The sequence below is a fragment of the Anolis sagrei genome, chromosome 2 (genome assembly GCF_037176765.1).
Source record: "Anolis sagrei isolate rAnoSag1 chromosome 2, rAnoSag1.mat, whole genome shotgun sequence".
Taxonomy (NCBI): domain Eukaryota; kingdom Metazoa; phylum Chordata; class Lepidosauria; order Squamata; family Dactyloidae; genus Anolis; species Anolis sagrei.
Window position 1 is genome coordinate 168,772,742 of NC_090022.1, and position 17,381 is coordinate 168,790,122.

Below are 17,381 nucleotides of genomic sequence, written 5' to 3' on the forward strand. Positions count from 1 at the left end.
CCAGGAGTGATGTTGGAGGGGATTCTTTATCCTGCCAGACATAGCTACTTACACTCCTGTCAGATCTCTGGTTGAAAGCCTGACATTTGGTGAGCTCTATTTTTTCCTTCTTGTAGGGCATGTTAACATCTCCATTACTGCTGAGGCTGAGGAGACCCAAGAGCTTTGTGGCAACAAGCTCTCTGTGACACCTTCACAAGGACGATCAGATACAGTGATTAAGTCCCTGCTTGTCAAGGTCAGTAGGACCACCAGCACCTGGATCAAACAATGGATTACAGCAGGGGTCCTCCGCAGTTTGGGAGTCCTCTTGGATTCATCACGCTTGAGGCTCAGGCGTCGGCAGTGTCCGGGAGGGCTTTTGCACAATTGAGACTCATGCACCAACTGCGACCTTACCTCATAAAGGCTGATCTGGCTGGGGTGGTCCATGCCTTGGTCACCTCTAGATTGGACTACTGTAATGCGCTCTACATGGGGCTGCCCTTGAAAACGGCTCGGAAATTTCAGCTAGTCCAGCGGGCGGCAGCCAGGATGTTAACTGGCACTCCTTACAGAGAGAGGTCATCCCTCCTGTTCAAGGAACTCCATTGGCTGCCGTTCATTTTCCGGTCCCAATTCAAGGTGCAGGTGCTCACCTACAAAGCCCTAAATGGTTTGGGACCTGCCTACCTGCGTGACCGCATCTCTGTTTATGAACCCGCACGCTCCCTTCGTTCATCTGGAAAGACCCTGCTCACGATTCCACCTGCATCGCAAGCGCGGTTGGTGGAGACGAGGGACAGGGCCTTCTCTGTGGTAGCCCCCCGACTCTGGAACACCCTCCCCAAGGACATCAGACAAGCCCCTACGTTGGCAGTCTTTAGGAAGAGCTTGAAGACCTGGCTATTCCGGTGTGCCTTTCCAGAATAGGAAACTGCAGCAATACATCCCAGAAGCACTTTATTAGAGATTTAAGATTGCCCACACACTGCACTTACCCAAAAATCCTTATATTTCACTTGTCATACTCAGCACTTTTTAATCTGTACCTCTTACACTTGGCCCGGCCTTAGTTTTGTTGTGCTATGGTGTACTGTTTTTACTGTTTACTGTTATTGCTTTAATGTTTTATTTGTTTTATGGCTTATATGTATTAGTGATATTGTTGTTTTATCGAGGCCTTGGCCTTTGTAAGCCGCATTGAGTCCTTCAGGAGATGTTAGTGGGGTACAAATAAAGTTAATAATAATAATAATAATAATAATAATAATAACTAAGGGTCTGATACGGCCCTCCAAGGTCATTTACACGGCCCTCGCTCTGGGTCAACCTAAGTCTGAAACGACTTGAAAGCACACAACAACAACAATCCTATCTCATGAGCCAAAAGCAGGTCCACACTTCACATTGAAATACTAATAAGTTTATATTTGTTAAAATTGATTTTAATTATTGTATTGTTTTTAAGTGTTTTTTTTTTTTGCACTACAAATAAGATATGTGCAGTGTGCATAGGAATTAATGTTTTTTTCAAATGATAATCCGGCCCTCCGGCCCTCCAACAGTTTGAGGGACTGTGACCTGGCCCTCTGTGTAAAGACTTTGAGGATCCCTGGATTACAGTGTCAAGCACTAGCAAGTGCTTCCAGGGATGGAATGTAGATCTCCCAGGAAGGGAGCATCTTGGTGCCTGAGGCCTTGAAAGGAGAGTGCCTTGGCATTTCCATGACCCTGTATTTCTGGGGCTCAGGCCTGGTTAGCAAAGGCAGAAAGAGCAAACTCTAGGAGGAGGGCTGAGCATCAGTGGGAAATTCCCCTGCTAGGTAAAGGTAAAGGTAGTCCCCTGACATTAAGTCCAGTCATGTCTGACTCTGGGGTGTGGTGCTCATCTCCATTTCTAAGCTGAAAAGCCAGCGTTGTCCGTAGACACCTCCAAGGTCATGTGGCCAGCATGACTGCATGGAGCGCCGTTACCTTCCCGCCGGAGCGGTACCTATTGATCTACTCACATTTGCATGTTTTCGAACTGCTAGGTTGGCAGAAACCCTGCTAGAGTTGTACTGAAAAAACTCATGACTCCCTTTCCCTCTCACAGCCAGAAGGTGTCCCTGAAGAAAAGTCCTACAATTCATTCCTGTGCACAGGTATGGCTGGATGGCATCTCTTTCTCAGGTCAGACATAGGCTGACTGGATCCTTTGTTCTGGACAGCTTGGTTTGTTGCAGTTTTTCAAGGAACAAAGCTGAGAAAGAACATGATGTATTTCTTCTTGAATTGAAGACATACCTTGCTCAGGCTAGCCATTGTATGTTTGGGTGGCATATATATTGACCACTGCATTTAAGCCAGGAAAACATTCAGGAAGAACATGGAGTCCTTCTTGTGGAACTAAATGTGAAATGCAAATTTCTGGTTATGACTTATAAAGCCCTATACCGTTCATGTCCAGGGACCTTATCACTGAGGGATATAATTTGTTTATATCAACATGCATCCCATTTTTTTAGAACTGGTTACATACTGTATTCAGACGGGATGCATACTCCCCATCACTCCTGATTATTATTGATGCATCACATCACAGAAGTCTAGCTCCTCCCAATCTGTTCAAATGGCTCCCTATGTCACTTAAAAAAAGTCTAATATTGCACAGTGACATAGCCTAAGAGTCTCGAACTACTTTTCTCATGATATTTTAGCTGATGGAATGCATACTAATTTTCTGATCACACCTCCTCAGAAATGTATAAGATTGTAGTATATCAAAAACTACAATCTTATTAGAATGTGGGATTCTATTAGATTAGAATCCCACATGCAACTACTCAGTTTCTGTGATATTTTGCTGATGAATTTCAACAGATTACTGCCTAGCCTCTCTGCTACCATTTGATGGCATGGGATCACAGTTTTGTCTTCTTTATTGGGGTAACTGATAGATATTAATAGCCTTGAGCACTTAGGTAAAGTTGTCTATAAATGTATTACTGCCACTTGGTTCAGGATAATATGTAATACTAGCTGTACCCGCCACACGTTGCTGAGGCCAAACTTCCCTCCCTCTTTCTTTCTTTCTTTCCTTCCTTCCCTCTTTCCTTCCTTTCCTCTATTTCTTTCCCTTCCTATTTCTCTTCTTTCTTCCATCTCTACCTGTTTCTTCCCCCCCCCCCTTCTTTGCTCTTTGGTTGCATCCTTTCTTCTCTCCTTCCTTCCTTCCTTCCTTCCTTCCTTCCTTCCTTCCTTCCTTCCTTCCTTCCTTCCCTGTCTTTTGTTCCTTCTCTCCTTCTTTCCCTCTCTTTTTCCTTTCACTTTTTATTTCCTTCTCTCCTTCCTTGCTTCTCTTTCTTTCTTTCCTTTCTTCTTTCCCTCCCTCCTTGTCTCCTTCCTTCCCCCTTTCCCTCCTTCATTCCTTCCCTCTTTCCCTCGTTACTTCTTGACTGTCCCTTCCAGGAAAGGAAGGAGAAGGAAGGAGGGAGGGACAGGAAGGAAGGAGGAGGGGAGGAAAGGAAGGGGAAGGAAGGAAGAAAAGGAAAGAAAGGGAGGGAGGAAAGAAGGGAAGGGAGTCCTTTCAGGTGGAGTGTGGAAGAGGCAGCTACCTCCTCTCTGTTTGTGTGTGTTAAATGTGTGCTCGTGTTGCTGGAGACAGGCAAGCAGGTCAGACAGAAAGGAAAGAGTTAAAAAAGAAAGAAGGGTCTACAGAAAGTCCCTCCCCAACCCGCCAGCCTCTTCCAACAGGGAAAGGTGGAGGAGGAGGAGACCACCCTCCTGGCAGAGAAGGGAAAGAGAAGGGGCTCCATGCGGCAAGCCTCCCCCTCCACTGTCATGGTGCTTACTCTCGCTTGTGTGTGTGTGGGGGGGGGGGGGGGGGCATGCACGAGCACCTGACTCCTCAAGCTTTAACAGCTGGCTGTTTCCCTGCGAGGAGGGGAGGCGTGGCCATGGGTCTCTTTGTAGACATGCAGTTTCTCTTTTGTGGACATGTAGTTCAGAAGCCCTTTCTGCTTTTCATTTTCGTGGGGTTTTTTTTTAGTGGAGAACATACATTGGGTTGTTAGGTGTATCGTGTCCAAATTTGGTGCGAATTCATCCAGGGGGTTTTGAGTTCTGTGAATACCAGAAACGAAGATTACATTTTTATTTATATAGATTGATTCCTGGGCTTTTATCTCCTGACAGGTGACCCAATGGCAGAAGTTTCCCTGGAGCTACCTGAAAATGTTGTGAAGGACTCTGGTCGGGCCACCACCTCCGTCATTGGTAAGAAAAAAATGTGCCTCCCTTGGTAAAGAAAAATCAGGCCCAGCATCCCATTCTTGAGCACATGAGGGATTAATGTCGCTTAGAGGTATTTGTTACAGGTACAACACATGTGTGTGGAATGGAATAAGTTTTTCCCCAATCAATGTAGATATAAACATCTAATGCCATTCCACAACATTAAGAATGCTTTACAGTCTTTAACTGTAATAGATGCATATTGATTGGAAGCAGGGGTTGCTATTGCAGGGCTGAGTCCCAGCCCCATTGTTCCCATGTGGACTCCTTGTCACTCACTAGAACCAAAGTAATACCTTTCACATTGTATCAGTTTGGAATACTGTTGGAAATCTCAGTGATCATTCCTAGACCCACACATCTGTCAAAATAATGCTTTAAAGCTAGAGTTAGGCAAGGCCTCAATGGGGGCTCTGCCAAGCCACTAGGACTCTGGCAGTTAGTGGAGCATGCCATGAGTTGATGCCAGGTCTTCCTAACCCAGTGGTTCTCAACCTTCCTAATGCCATGACCCCTTAATACAGTCCCTCATGTTGTGTGACCCCCAACCCCAACATTACTTTCGTTGTTACTTCATAACAGTCATTTTACTACTGTTAATGTAATGTAAATATCTGATATGCTGGATGCATTTTCATTCACTGGACCAAACTGGGCACAAATACCCAATACACCCAAATGTGAATGCTAGTAGGGTTGGGCAATGATTGATTTTGTAATTTGGGAGTTGTAGTTGCTGGGATTTTATAGTTCACTTATAATCAAAGAGCATTCTGAACTCCACCAGCGATGGATTTGAACCAAACTTGGCTCCCATGACCAATGGAAAACACTGGAAGGGTTTGATGGGCATTGACCTTGAGTTTGGGAGTTGTAGTTCACCTATATCCAGAGAGCACTGTGGACTCCTGCAATGGTGGATCTGGACCAAACTTGGCACAAATACTCAATATGCCCAAATGTGAATACTGGTGGAGTCTGGGGAAAATAGATCTTGACATCTGGGAGTTGGAGTTGCTGGGATTTATAGTTCATTACAATCAAAGAATATTATGAACTCCACCAACGATACCCCATGACCTACAGAAAATACTGTGTTTTCTTATGGTCTTTGGCGACCCCTCTGACACCGCCTCGCGACCCCCTCAGGGGTCCCGACCCCCAGGTTGAGAAACACTGTCCTAACCAGACTGTACTGTATCCAAATTCAGAAGACTTTACATGGTGTTCTGACCACCTGACAAAAATGTATGGGGTAGGTTTCTAGGAGTGAGAGAGCTCACTTCTGAATTCTCAGATGTTTGGAAGATGGATTCTAATATTTTAATCTTATATTTAATCTGCATTCAGGAGACATCATGGGTGCTGCGTTAAAAAATGTAGATAATCTACTTCAGATGCCTTATGGCTGTGGTGAACAAAATATGGTCAAGTTTGTTCCCAACATCTTTGTGCTCCAATATCTGGAGTCAGTAGGCCAAGCAACTCCTGCAATCAAAGAGAAAGCAACAGAATACATGAAGAGTGGTGAGCATGGCATTTTAATCTCTTTCTCGTGTGTCTTTCTCATTTGAAAAGCAAAGGACTGCTGAGTGAGGTGTGTTTATTGGCATGAACTATACGAACATCAAAGGAATGGAGTAGGATGGCTTCCTCTGAGCTGTTGACTTTCTACAGTCAAAACCTAAAGAATGAGATTCAGAATCTGGCATGTTTGTGAAACTTCCTTTCAGGGTTACATCAGAAGCCAGACTCCATTAGAAGCTCTCACATCCCTCTCTTAAGAACACTCTTTCACACTCAACCAACTTAATTGCTGGTGGCATGCAGAGAAGCAAAACACAGAGCAAGAAAATATTTCCAAAGGATGCTGTATCTCTCTAGCTTTTCCTCTCCGTGGATGGGTTTCCAGATTTCTATGTGCACCATTTTGAATTTCTGCTCCTGTCTTCAGGGATAGCCAATACACCAGAAGACAGGAGCAGAATTCAAAATGATCTTAACAAAATAGAGATATGGGCCAAAACTAACAAAATGAAGTTCAGCAGTGACAAATGCAAGATACTCCACTCAGGCAGAAAAAATGAAATGCAAAGATACAGAATGGAGGGCGTGTGGCTCGACAGCAGTACGTGCGGAAAAGATCTTGGAGTCTTCATGGACAACAAATTAAGCATGAGCCAACAATGCCATTCGGCGGCAAAAAAAGCCAACGGGATTTCAGCCTGCATCAATAGGAGCATTGTGTCTAGATCTAGGGAAGTCATGCTCCTCCTCTATTCTGCCTTGGTTAGACCACATCTGGAATACTGTGTCTAATTCTGGGCACCACAATTGAAGGGAGACTTTGACAAGCTGGAATGTGTCCAGAGGAGGTCGACCAAAATGATCAAGGGCCTGGAGAACAAGCCCTATGAGGAGCAGCTTAAAGAGCTGGGCATGTTTAGCCTGCAGAAGAGAAGGCTAAGAGGAGATATGATAGCCATGTATAAATATGTGCTAGGAAGTCATAGGGAGGAGGGAGCAAACTTGTTTTTTGCTGCTCTATGAGGAGTGGCTTAAAGAGCTGGGCATGTTTAGCCTGCAGAAAAGAAGGCTGAGAGGAGACATGATAGCCATGTATAAATATGTGAGAGGAAGTCATAGGGAGGAGGGAGCAAGCTTGTTTTCTGCTTCTCTGGAGACTAGGACGCAGAACAGTGAATTCAAACTACAAGAAAGGAGATCCCATCTGAATATTAGGGAAGAACTTCCTGACTGTGAGAGCTGTTCAGCAGTGGAACTCTCTGCCCCCGAGTGTGATGGAGGCTTCTTCTTTAGAGGCTTTTAAGCAGAGGCTAGATGGCCATCTGTCAGGGGTGCTTTGAATGCGATTTTCCTGCTTCTTGGCAGGAGGTTGGACTGGATGGCCCTCTTCCAACTCTATGATTCTATGATCTTCCTAGCAAGTCCCTTTCTGTTGGGGGAACTAGTATAGCACAGATTTCTGATGTGAGGAAAAAGAGAAAATGCAGACTTCAGAGATTCAGTTACAAGGTGCCAGGGGTTACAGTTGATATTAAAGGTGTGCGTAATGGCAGAACTCTGTTTTGGTTTTGTTGCGAATTTTGGATCCCCCCTTTTAGTTTTGTGAAGATTCAGGAAGAATTGGAGGGGGCAATTTGATTTACAATTCGAAACCCAGTGTTTTGTAATTGTTTCGGTAATATTTGTTTCATTCATGCCAGTGGGGAAACTTTCAAGGCTCGTTTTTCTGTCATTACATAGCTATCATGATGAAATTGGCCCACTTGTAGACCACATTTATGAATGTGAGCCTGTCAAGTTTCAGAACTTTTCAGTCATCCACTGATTTCAAGGAATTTTTAAAATATCTACAAATAAAATTTCTTCTTAGAAAAACCAAAAGAGTTAACCTGCTGAATTTCTCCACAGGAACAGAACATGAGTAGAGCATTATTCCGTCAAAATTTCAGAATATTTCGGTCATGCACTGATTTTTAGAATTTTTTAAAAGCTTTTAACAATAAAATTTTGTTTAAAAAGAAACAATATTAGTGTTTTTAGCAGATTAAAGTAAAATTAAAAATGCTTAAAATGCCCTTTAAATCTCACTCCCCACCCCCCAAATGCATGCCCAACCACACCTCCCTAGCGAAGTTTGGAAAATAAAAGTTGGATAATTTCAACAGAGGAAGGGAAATATTGATGAAGGGACACAAAGAAAAAGAATTCTCAAAAAGTTAAGCTAGCTAGTAGCTAGTGTAGCGCTCCTATAAGTTTAAAGAAACAGAAACAGGCAGAACCCGAATCATAGAATCAGAGTTGGAAGAGACCTCATGGGCCATCCAGTCCAACCCTCTGCCTAGAAGCAAGAATATTGCATTCAAAGCACCCCTGACAAATGGCCATCCAGCCTCTGTTTAAAAGCTTCCAAAGAAGGAGCCTCCACCACACTCCGGGGCAGAGAGAATGGAGCTAAGGCCACACTTGTTCTCTCTCCAAATGCCACACCACTACAAAAAAATGGAGGAGTCACATGCGGCTATAGATAAACCAGCTTTCCAAAAAGCCACCTGATTGGATTTCTTCTTCTGATTGGATGACAAAGAAGAAAAACAGCACACAGATCATGTCTACCTGCTACAAAATCACACACACACACGCACATACGTGCACACACACCAAGTTGAACTTGTGCAGCCTCTGGATTTAAATTAGTTAATCTCATAACACCCCACTTTACAAAGTCAGAATGTTTATTTCCCCTCATTTCCCGCAGGATACCAGCGCCAGCTGCTATACAAACATGATAATGGTTGCTACAGTGCCTTTGGGAAGAGAGATGCTGAAGGGAATACCTGGTGAGTAAGCTGCCCTTGCGCTCTGCTGCTCTGCTGCTGTATATGCATGTCCAGTGTGGAATACATCTCACCACGCTAAAACAGTGGATGTGGCTCTTAATGAGACATGCCACATTATCACAGGGTGTACACGACTGGCGAAATTACACTGTTTAGCCGGTATTGCACCACCTGACATCCACCAGGAAGTAGCAGCCAATAGTGAAAGGACCAAGGCAGTGACATCTCCAACTCATCCCCTGTTTGGGTATCAGCCAACACGTCAACAACTTAAATCAAGAAATATTTTTCTAAGATCTACAGAGACACTCGCTGGAACACCTCAGCAAGCGAGAGTCCAAAAATGGCAGGTTCAAACCAGAACCTCAATCAATGGCTGATACCAAATGAGAGACTCCCCCCTGGGCACACAGAAAACTGGGTGACTTGGAAGGCTCTGAACAGATTGCGTTCTGGCACCACGAGATGCAGAGCCAACCTTAAGAAATTGGACTACAAAGTGGAATCCATGACATGCTGTTGGTGTCCTGGACCTCTCAGCGGCCTTCGATACCGTCGACCACGGTATCCTTCTGGGGCGCCTTGCGGAAATGGGTCTTGGGGGCACTGCTCTGCAGTGGCTCCAGTCATTTCTGGAGGGCCGCACCCAGAAGGTGTTATTGGGGGACTCCTGTTCCGCACCACAACCTTTGACTTGTGGGGTGCCACAGGGTTCCATACTGTCCCCCATGCTGTTTAATATCTACATGAAGCCGCTGGGTGAGATCATCCGGAGTTTCGGGGTGCGGTGTCATCTGTACGCAGATGATGTCCAACTCTGTCACTCCTTCCCACCTGCTACTAAGGAGGCTGTCGAGATCCTGAACCGGTGCCTGGCCGCTGTAACGGTCTGGATGAGGGCGAACAAACTGAAACTAAATCCAGACAAGACAGAGGTACTCCTGGTCAGTCGCAAGGCCGAACGGGGTATAGGGTTACAGCCTGTGCTGGACGGGGTCGCACTCCCCTTGAAGGCGCAGGTTCGCAGCTTGGGTGTGACCCTGGACTCATCGTTGAGCCTGGACCCCCAGGTTTCAGCGGTGACCAGGGGAGCATTTGCACAGCTCAGGCTCGTGCGCCAGCTGCGCCCGTATCTCGGGAAGTCTGACTTGGCCACGGTGGTACACGCTCTTGTCACATCCCGCCTGGACTACTGCAACGCTCTCTACGTGGGGCTGCCCTTGAAGACGGCCCGGAAGCTTCAGCTGGTTCAGCGCGCGGCAGCCATGTTACTAACTGGAGCGGGTGGCAGGGAGCACACAACGCCCTTGTTGTCCCAGCTCCACTGGCTGCCGATTTGCTACCGGACCCAATTCAAGGTGCTGGTTTTGGCCTACAAAGCCCTAAACGGTTCCGGCCCAAAATACCTTTCCGACCGCATCTTGGCCTACGAGCCCACGAGGACCTTGAGATCGTCTGGGGAGGCCCTTCTCTCGATCCCGCCTGCCTCACAGGCACGGCTGGCGGGGACGAGGGAGAGGGCCTTCTCGGTGGTGGCCCCCCGGCTGTGGAACACTCTCCCTGCACACATCAGACAGGCGCCTTCCCTCATGTCCTTTCGAAAAAGCCTTAAGACATGGCTGTTCGAGAGGGCATTTAATTAAGTGCTAAACAATACGGTAATGAGAACTGGAATGGAACAAGGAATATGAGACTGGCTATGATTCCACTAAGAGACGAAGCGGATTTTTAGTGTAGTCTGTAATTGTTGTATAGTTTATATGTTGTTGAAACTGGCTTTTTTGTAATTGTCTTTTATGTGTACTGTACACTGCCATGAGTCGCCCTTATGGGCTGAGAATGGCGGTTAATAAGTGCATCAAATAAAATAAATAAATAAATAAACATGCGAGTGTGGAGAAGAGCAAACCACAGACCACCTGCTGCAATACAAACCGAGTCCTGCCCCATGCACAATGGAGGATCTTCTTACAGCAACACCAGAAGCACTCCAAGTAGCCAGCTACTGGTTTTTTGTTTTTTGTTTTGGTCATGTCAGGAGCGACTTGAGAAACTGCATATTCCTGCTTCTTGGCAGGGGGTTGGACTGGATGGCCCATGAGGTCTCTTCCAACTCTTTGATTCTATGATTCTATGATTCTGGTATGAGAGAATTGGCTGTCTGCAAGGAAGTTGCCCAGGGGACGCCTGGATGAATGGATGTTTTTATCATCTTTGTGGGAGGCTTCTCTCATGTCCCGGCAGGAAGAACTGGAGTTGATAGAGGGAGCTCATCTGCCTCTCCCCGGATTCGAACCTGCGACTTGTCGGTCTTCAGTCCTGCCAGCACAGGGGTTTAACCCACTGCGCCACCAGGAGCTACTGGTCAAAGGACATTTAATACAATACCAAGTCTGCAAACTTTGTATTTTGTTTGTTTGTTTGTTTTTAATGCTATACAACTGTTTTGGTTCGCTCCTGACACGGAAAAAAAAAGCTGAGCTAGCAGATATGTGGCATAGCCAGTAAATGCAAAACTGGAACACTTCCTTTTTCTTTTCTTCCCTGATCTGCAGGCTAACAGCTTTTGTGGTGAAGGCCTTTGGTCATGCAAAGTCCCATATCTATATTGATGAAAAGCACATTGAGGAAGCTGTTCACTGGCTAAAGGAGCATCAGCTTTCCAATGGCTGTTTTCAAAGTGTTGGAAAGCTCTTCAACAATGCCCTCAAGGTAAGCAGCCTGCAGTTAGTAGTAGTAGTAGCAGCAAATACACTAGTACTTCTAAAAGGACTACGGTTTGTTACTCATAAAAATAGCATTGGCATCAGCTTTGAAGGACTCTTGCATAGGAGAGCAAAATAATGAATATGATGTTTCTTCATAGTGATAACAAAGCCATTTTGGTAAAAAAAAGAAGAAGAGTGGTGTGACAGGTGACAACCCAGTGTGTGTGCTGGGGCCACGCTGAGGAATGCATCTTCCTTACATTACCATTCCGCCTGCCCATTAGCAATCTATCTATATATATATATATATATATATATATATATATATATATATATGCTCTGTGCATAATGAGTGCCTTAAAAACAAAAGAACCAATGAACGAAATCACACCAAATTTGGCAACAAAACATCTCACAACACAGGGAGTGACCATCACTGAAAAAAATTATGATTTTGTCATTTGGAAGTTGTAGTTGCTGGGATTTATAGTTCACCTACAATCAAAGAGCATTCTGAACTCTACCAACGATGGAATTGAACCAAAGTTGGCACACAGAACGCCCTTGGCCAACAGAAAATACTGGAAGGGTTTGGTGGGCATTGACCTTGAGTTTGGGAGTTGTAGTTCACCTACATCCAGAGAGCACTGTGGACTCAAACAATGATGGATCTTTACCAAACTTGGCACAAGCACTCAATACGCCCAAATATGAACACAGATGGAGTTTGGAGAAAATAGACCTTGGCAGTTGGGAGTTATAGTCACTGGGATTCACAGTTCACCTACAATCAAAGAGCATTCTGAACCCCACGAACAACAGAATCGGGGCAAACTTCCCACACAGAACCCCCATGACCAACAGAAAATACTTTAGGCCATCCAATCCAACTCCCTTCATTAGGGCAAGAAAACATAATCAAATTCCTCCTGACAAAGAGCCATCCAGCCATAGATATAGATAGATATGATTCACACACACACAAATATAGTATCATAGATTTGAAAGGGACCCCTGAAGAAGGGCAATTATATGTTGCCTGTTCCAGAGTAGGCAAACCAGACAATCTCTACATCAACACTGACAAAGAAACAGCAAGAAATACTGTTGACCCACAAGCATAAAGAAATTACATATATTAGAAACCAAGACTTTCTCATTACTTTATTTTCCAACGTGTGGCAGGGGACAGCTAGTACTAAGTATATATATTATGCAGACATGTTAGAACAAATGAGCTTATGATAAAAACAGGAATATCGTAACTTCTTAGGATGTCTCAAGGGTAAATCACTTGGCTTTTAACTGGCCATAGCTCCCCCCCCCCCCCCCATACACACACATTGTGGCTCTTAAGAAGTTAGTAATGACAGGAGATCTTATATGGTTTAAGTGAACGTAAGAAAGTGAACTCATTAGCCCTATCCTCAACATTTAAGGCACTTTGATATCACTGGATTGTTGTAGGTTTTTTCAGGCTATATGGCCATGTTCTAGAGCAGTGGTTCTCAACCTTCCTAATGCCATGAACCCTTAATACGCTTCCTCGTGTTATGGTGACCCCCAACCATAAAATTAGTTTCATTGCTACTTCATAACTGTCATTTTGCTGCTGTTATGAATAGTAATGTAAATCTCTAATATACAGGATGTATTTTCATACACTGGACCAAATTTGGCACAAATACCCAATACACTCAAATTTGAATACTGGTGGGATTGGGGGAGGGTGTTGATTTTGTCCTGTGTACAGGGGCGGCTCAACCTCTTACGCAAAGTAAGCATTTGCAGTATAGTTTATTTTGCCAAGGGGCGCTCTTGGGGGAAAATAGACCTTGACATATGCGAGCTGTAGTTACTGGGATGTATAGTTCACCTCCAATCAAAGAGCATTCTGAACACCAATGATGGAATTGAACCAAATATGGCACACAGAACTCTCACGACGAACAGAAAATATATATCAGTGATTGGTTGGGGGGGGGGGGGGGGGCACCAAAATAGTGTTTGCTTACTGTTGAAAATTACCTAGGGCCGCCTCTGCCTGTGAGAGTTGTAGTTGCTGGGATTTATAGTTCACCTACAATCAAAGAGCATTCTGAACTCCACCAACGATGGAATTGAATCAAACTTGGCACACAGAACTCCCATGAGCAACAGAAAATACTGGAAGGGTTTGGTGGGCACTCACCTATATCCAGACAGCACTGTGGACTCAAACAATGATGGATCTGGACCAAACTTGGCACAAATTCTCAATATGCCCAAATGTAAACACTAGTGGAGTTTGGGGGAAATAGACCTTGACATTTGGGAGTTGTAGTTGCTGGGATTTATCATTCACCTACAATCAAAGAGCATTCTGAACCCCACCAACAATTGAATTCGGCCAAACTTCTCACACAGAACCTCCATGACCAACGGAAAATACTGTGCTTTCTGGTGGTCTTTGGTGACCCCTCTGACACCCCCTCATTTCCCCTCCAGGGGTCCCGACCCCTAGGTTGAGAAACACTGTTCTAGAGGCATTCTCTCCTGACGTTTTGCCTGCATCTATGGCAAGCATCCTCGGAGGTTGTGAGGTCCTCACAACCTCTGAGGATGCTTGCCATAGATGCAGGCAAAACGTCAGGAGATTATTTATTTATTTATTTATTATTTAAACTTATATGCCGCCACTCCCCTGGGGCTCGGAGCGGCTTACAAGAATAGCTAAAATCTAACACAATTTAAAAGCAGTTTAAAACAATTTAAAAACAACAATATCAAACATTAAAAGCCTGTCGAAACAGGTATGTCTTACATGCCCTGTTGAAAGCTGATAAGTCCCACAAGGCACGGATTTCAGGTGGCAGAGTATTCCAGAGTGATGGTGCCACTGCTGTGAAGGCTCTGCATCTGGTTGCGGTTAGACGCAAGGTCTTGACACTGGGGACTTCCAATAGATCTTGGTCCTCAGAACGGAGGGATCTCTGGGGTTGGTAGGGGGTGAGGCGGTCCCTTAGATACATCGGCCCCAGACCACGCAAGACCTTAAAGATGAGTACCATCACTTTGAAAATGATCCGGTGCTCAATTGGTAACCAATGCAGCTGTAGTAATAATGCCTCTAGAACATGGCCATATAGCCCGAAAAACCTACAACAACCCAGTGATTTCGGCCATGAAAGCCTTCGACAATACATAGTTTGATATCACTTTAACTGCCAGGTCCAATGGTAAGCCTCCGGTGATGCAATGAGTTAAATCCTTGTGCCGGCAGGACTGCTGACCAACAGGCCAGTGGTTTGAATCCAGGGAGAGTGTGTTGAGCTTCCTCTGTCAGCTCCAGCTCCCCATGCAGGGACATGAGAGAAGCAGATGGCCAATTCTATCACACCAGAAGTGACTTGCAGTTTCTCAAGTTGCTCCTGACATGAAAGAAATGGTAAGGAACAAATGGAGTTATAGTTTTGCAAAATCTGTGACCTTCTTTGCCAAAGAGTGCTGTTGGCTTGCCAAACTATAGCTCCTATAATTCCTTAGCCTTGAACCATGGCAGTTAAAGTGGTATCAAAGTGCATTAATTCTGTAGCGTAGATGTACCCCTCCTCTGTAGTTGGTTGCTATATGTAGAGTGCAGTGGAGACGCTCTTCAGGTTTCCAGTGAGGAGAGATGCAACCAAGAGCAAGAGTAGCTGCCTCCTCTTTTTAATAATATAGTGAATGGCAGACGAGTTTTCAAAATGATATATGCATTGAAACATCTGTTTGTTTTAGAAGGAATTCTCCTGTTTTCCGTTCTGCAAGAAGAGAGCTCTTATTCTAGTATTTTGCCTCCCTCCTGCTTTCTGTCTTGCATTCACCTGACTCTCAAAGTGAGGCATTTCTGATGAGGTGGTCTTTTTGCAATTCCTTGTGAAAATGTCTCTAAGGCAAGGAAATATAGGCTGGTGGTACATTTCTTGACTGTTCAAGTGGACTCTGCCTGGCAGAAGTCAGCCCTATTCTTGGTCTGAAGTGCTGATAAAACAGTAATAGAAAATGTCCTCGACACTGTGCCGAGCTTGTCTCTCATGATTTTCTGGACGTGCTTTTTTCTTCCTCCTCAGGGTGCCGTGGGTGATGATCTCTCAATGACTGCTTACATCACAGCCTCCTTGCTGGAGATTCATCTGGATAAAGAAGTAAATCTTTCTGTAGCCTTTGGCTTTTCCCTATATTTGTCAGCTGCTGGGATCTTTGTCTAAAGTCTGAATTATGGACTTTCTGGACAGTTGGTAACACTGATCGAGCAAACCACTGAAATAGTTTACTATAAAGTATTTGATTTGATTTGTTTAACCTAAGCATAGGCGGAATCTACACTGACATATGATCCAGTTCTAATCCAGATTATCTTCTTTGAACTGGATTGTATGAGTCTATACCTGCTTCAAAGTAGATCATCTGGATTCAGAAACTGAATTATATGCAGTATAGGGGCCATGGAAGGCTAGTGTGGTGTATTGATTTGTGTGTTAGGCTGGATCTATGCATAAAATATCAATAAGCAGATAAAATATAGATAAAGTGATACGTTCGAAGCCCGAGTCGGGGTTGAGCGGCCGACTGTTAATACCTTGGGAAGTCTGACTTGGCCACGGTAGTCCACGCTCTGGTTATATCCCGTATAGACTACTGCAACACTCTCTACGTGGGGTTGCCTTTGAAGATGGTCTGGGAGCTTCAACTAGTCCAATGAACAGCAGCCTGGATGCTAACAGGAGCGGCGCACAGGGAGCATACAACCCCCTTGTTGCGCCAACTCCACTGGCTACCGGTTTGCTACCGGGCCCAATTCAAAGTGCTGACTTTGGCCTATAAAGCCCTAAGCGGTTCTGGCCCAACTTACCTGTCTTATGAACCATCGAGGACTCTAAGATCATCTGGGGAAGCCCTGCGCTCGGTCCCACCTTCGTCACAAGTACGTTTGGCGGAACGAGAGACAGGGCCTTCTCAGTGTTGGCCCCTCGGCTATGGAACACCCTCCCTAGGGGGATCAGATCTGCTCCCTCCCTCTTAATGTTTCGGAGGCAAGATATAACATGGCTGTTCGAGCAAGCGTTTACAAATACAGAGTAGCTAATATAGGAAATTAGGGAGATCAGATCTGCTCCCTCCCTCTTAATGTTTCGGAGGCAAGATATAACATGGCTGTTCGAGCAAGCGTTTACAAATACAGAGTAGCTAATATAGGAAATCGAATGATTTGACAATGGAACTGGACAATGCTTGATAATAATGAGACGCTAATGATGTTGTTTTTATTGCTTTTGTGGTGTTTATACTGTTCAATGTTTTAATCTGTATTGTGTTTTATGTGTACTGATTTGTTGGAAACCGCCTTGAGTCGCCGATTGGCTGAGAAAGGTGGTATACAAATACAGCAAGTAAATAAATAATAGCTGTTAAAAATAGCTGTTAAAAATGCCCAGCTCACTGTCAAACTAAGCAGTTCGAAAACAGCTGTGAGCTGTGAGTAGAGGAATTAGGGTCCGCTTAAAGCGGGGAGGCTAATTTATGACACCATAAAAATGCCGGAGAGCAAGGAGGAAATACTACGATCAAAAAGGCTCGATGTCATAGAGGACAAAGCGACAGCTCCCCCTGTGGCCGAATCGAGCAACCTCCAGGAGGATCCAAAGTGGAAGAACTGCTGAAATGGCCTCTATCTGTATGTCTTGTATGTCAAAAACGGCATTGAATGTTTGCCATGTATATGTGCATTGTGATCCGCCCTGAGTGCCCTTCGAGGTGAGAAGGGCGGAATACAAATACTGTAAATAAATAAATAAATAAATAAATAATCTACATTATTAGATATTATAAATCTGCACTACCATATAATCCAGTTCAAAACAGATAATCTGGATTTTATATGACAGTGTAGATTCAGCTTTCAACTGGAAATCATTGTTCAAATCCCTATTCAGCTAGGAAAACCCACTGGGTGACCTTGTCACGCACTCTTTTTCTGAGAAGAAGGCAAGTAAATGCCCCTCTGAATATATTTTGCCTGTGATATGTTTGA

At 44.6% G+C, this 17,381-nt stretch overlaps 1 protein-coding gene across 1 annotated transcript in view; it reads left to right on the forward strand.

Annotated features, from left to right (window-relative positions):
• A2ML1 (alpha-2-macroglobulin like 1) overlaps positions 1-17,381 on the forward strand; it is a 105,581-nt gene that overhangs the window by 70,530 nt on the left and 17,670 nt on the right. The window contains exons 22-28 of the mRNA XM_067464079.1: positions 117-238; positions 2,078-2,126; positions 4,159-4,239; positions 5,608-5,784; positions 8,540-8,621; positions 11,177-11,333; positions 15,421-15,495. Of these exons, the coding sequence (XP_067320180.1) occupies positions 117-238; positions 2,078-2,126; positions 4,159-4,239; positions 5,608-5,784; positions 8,540-8,621; positions 11,177-11,333; positions 15,421-15,495 (743 nt within the window). The remainder of the gene's footprint in view (positions 1-116; positions 239-2,077; positions 2,127-4,158; positions 4,240-5,607; positions 5,785-8,539; positions 8,622-11,176; positions 11,334-15,420; positions 15,496-17,381) is intronic.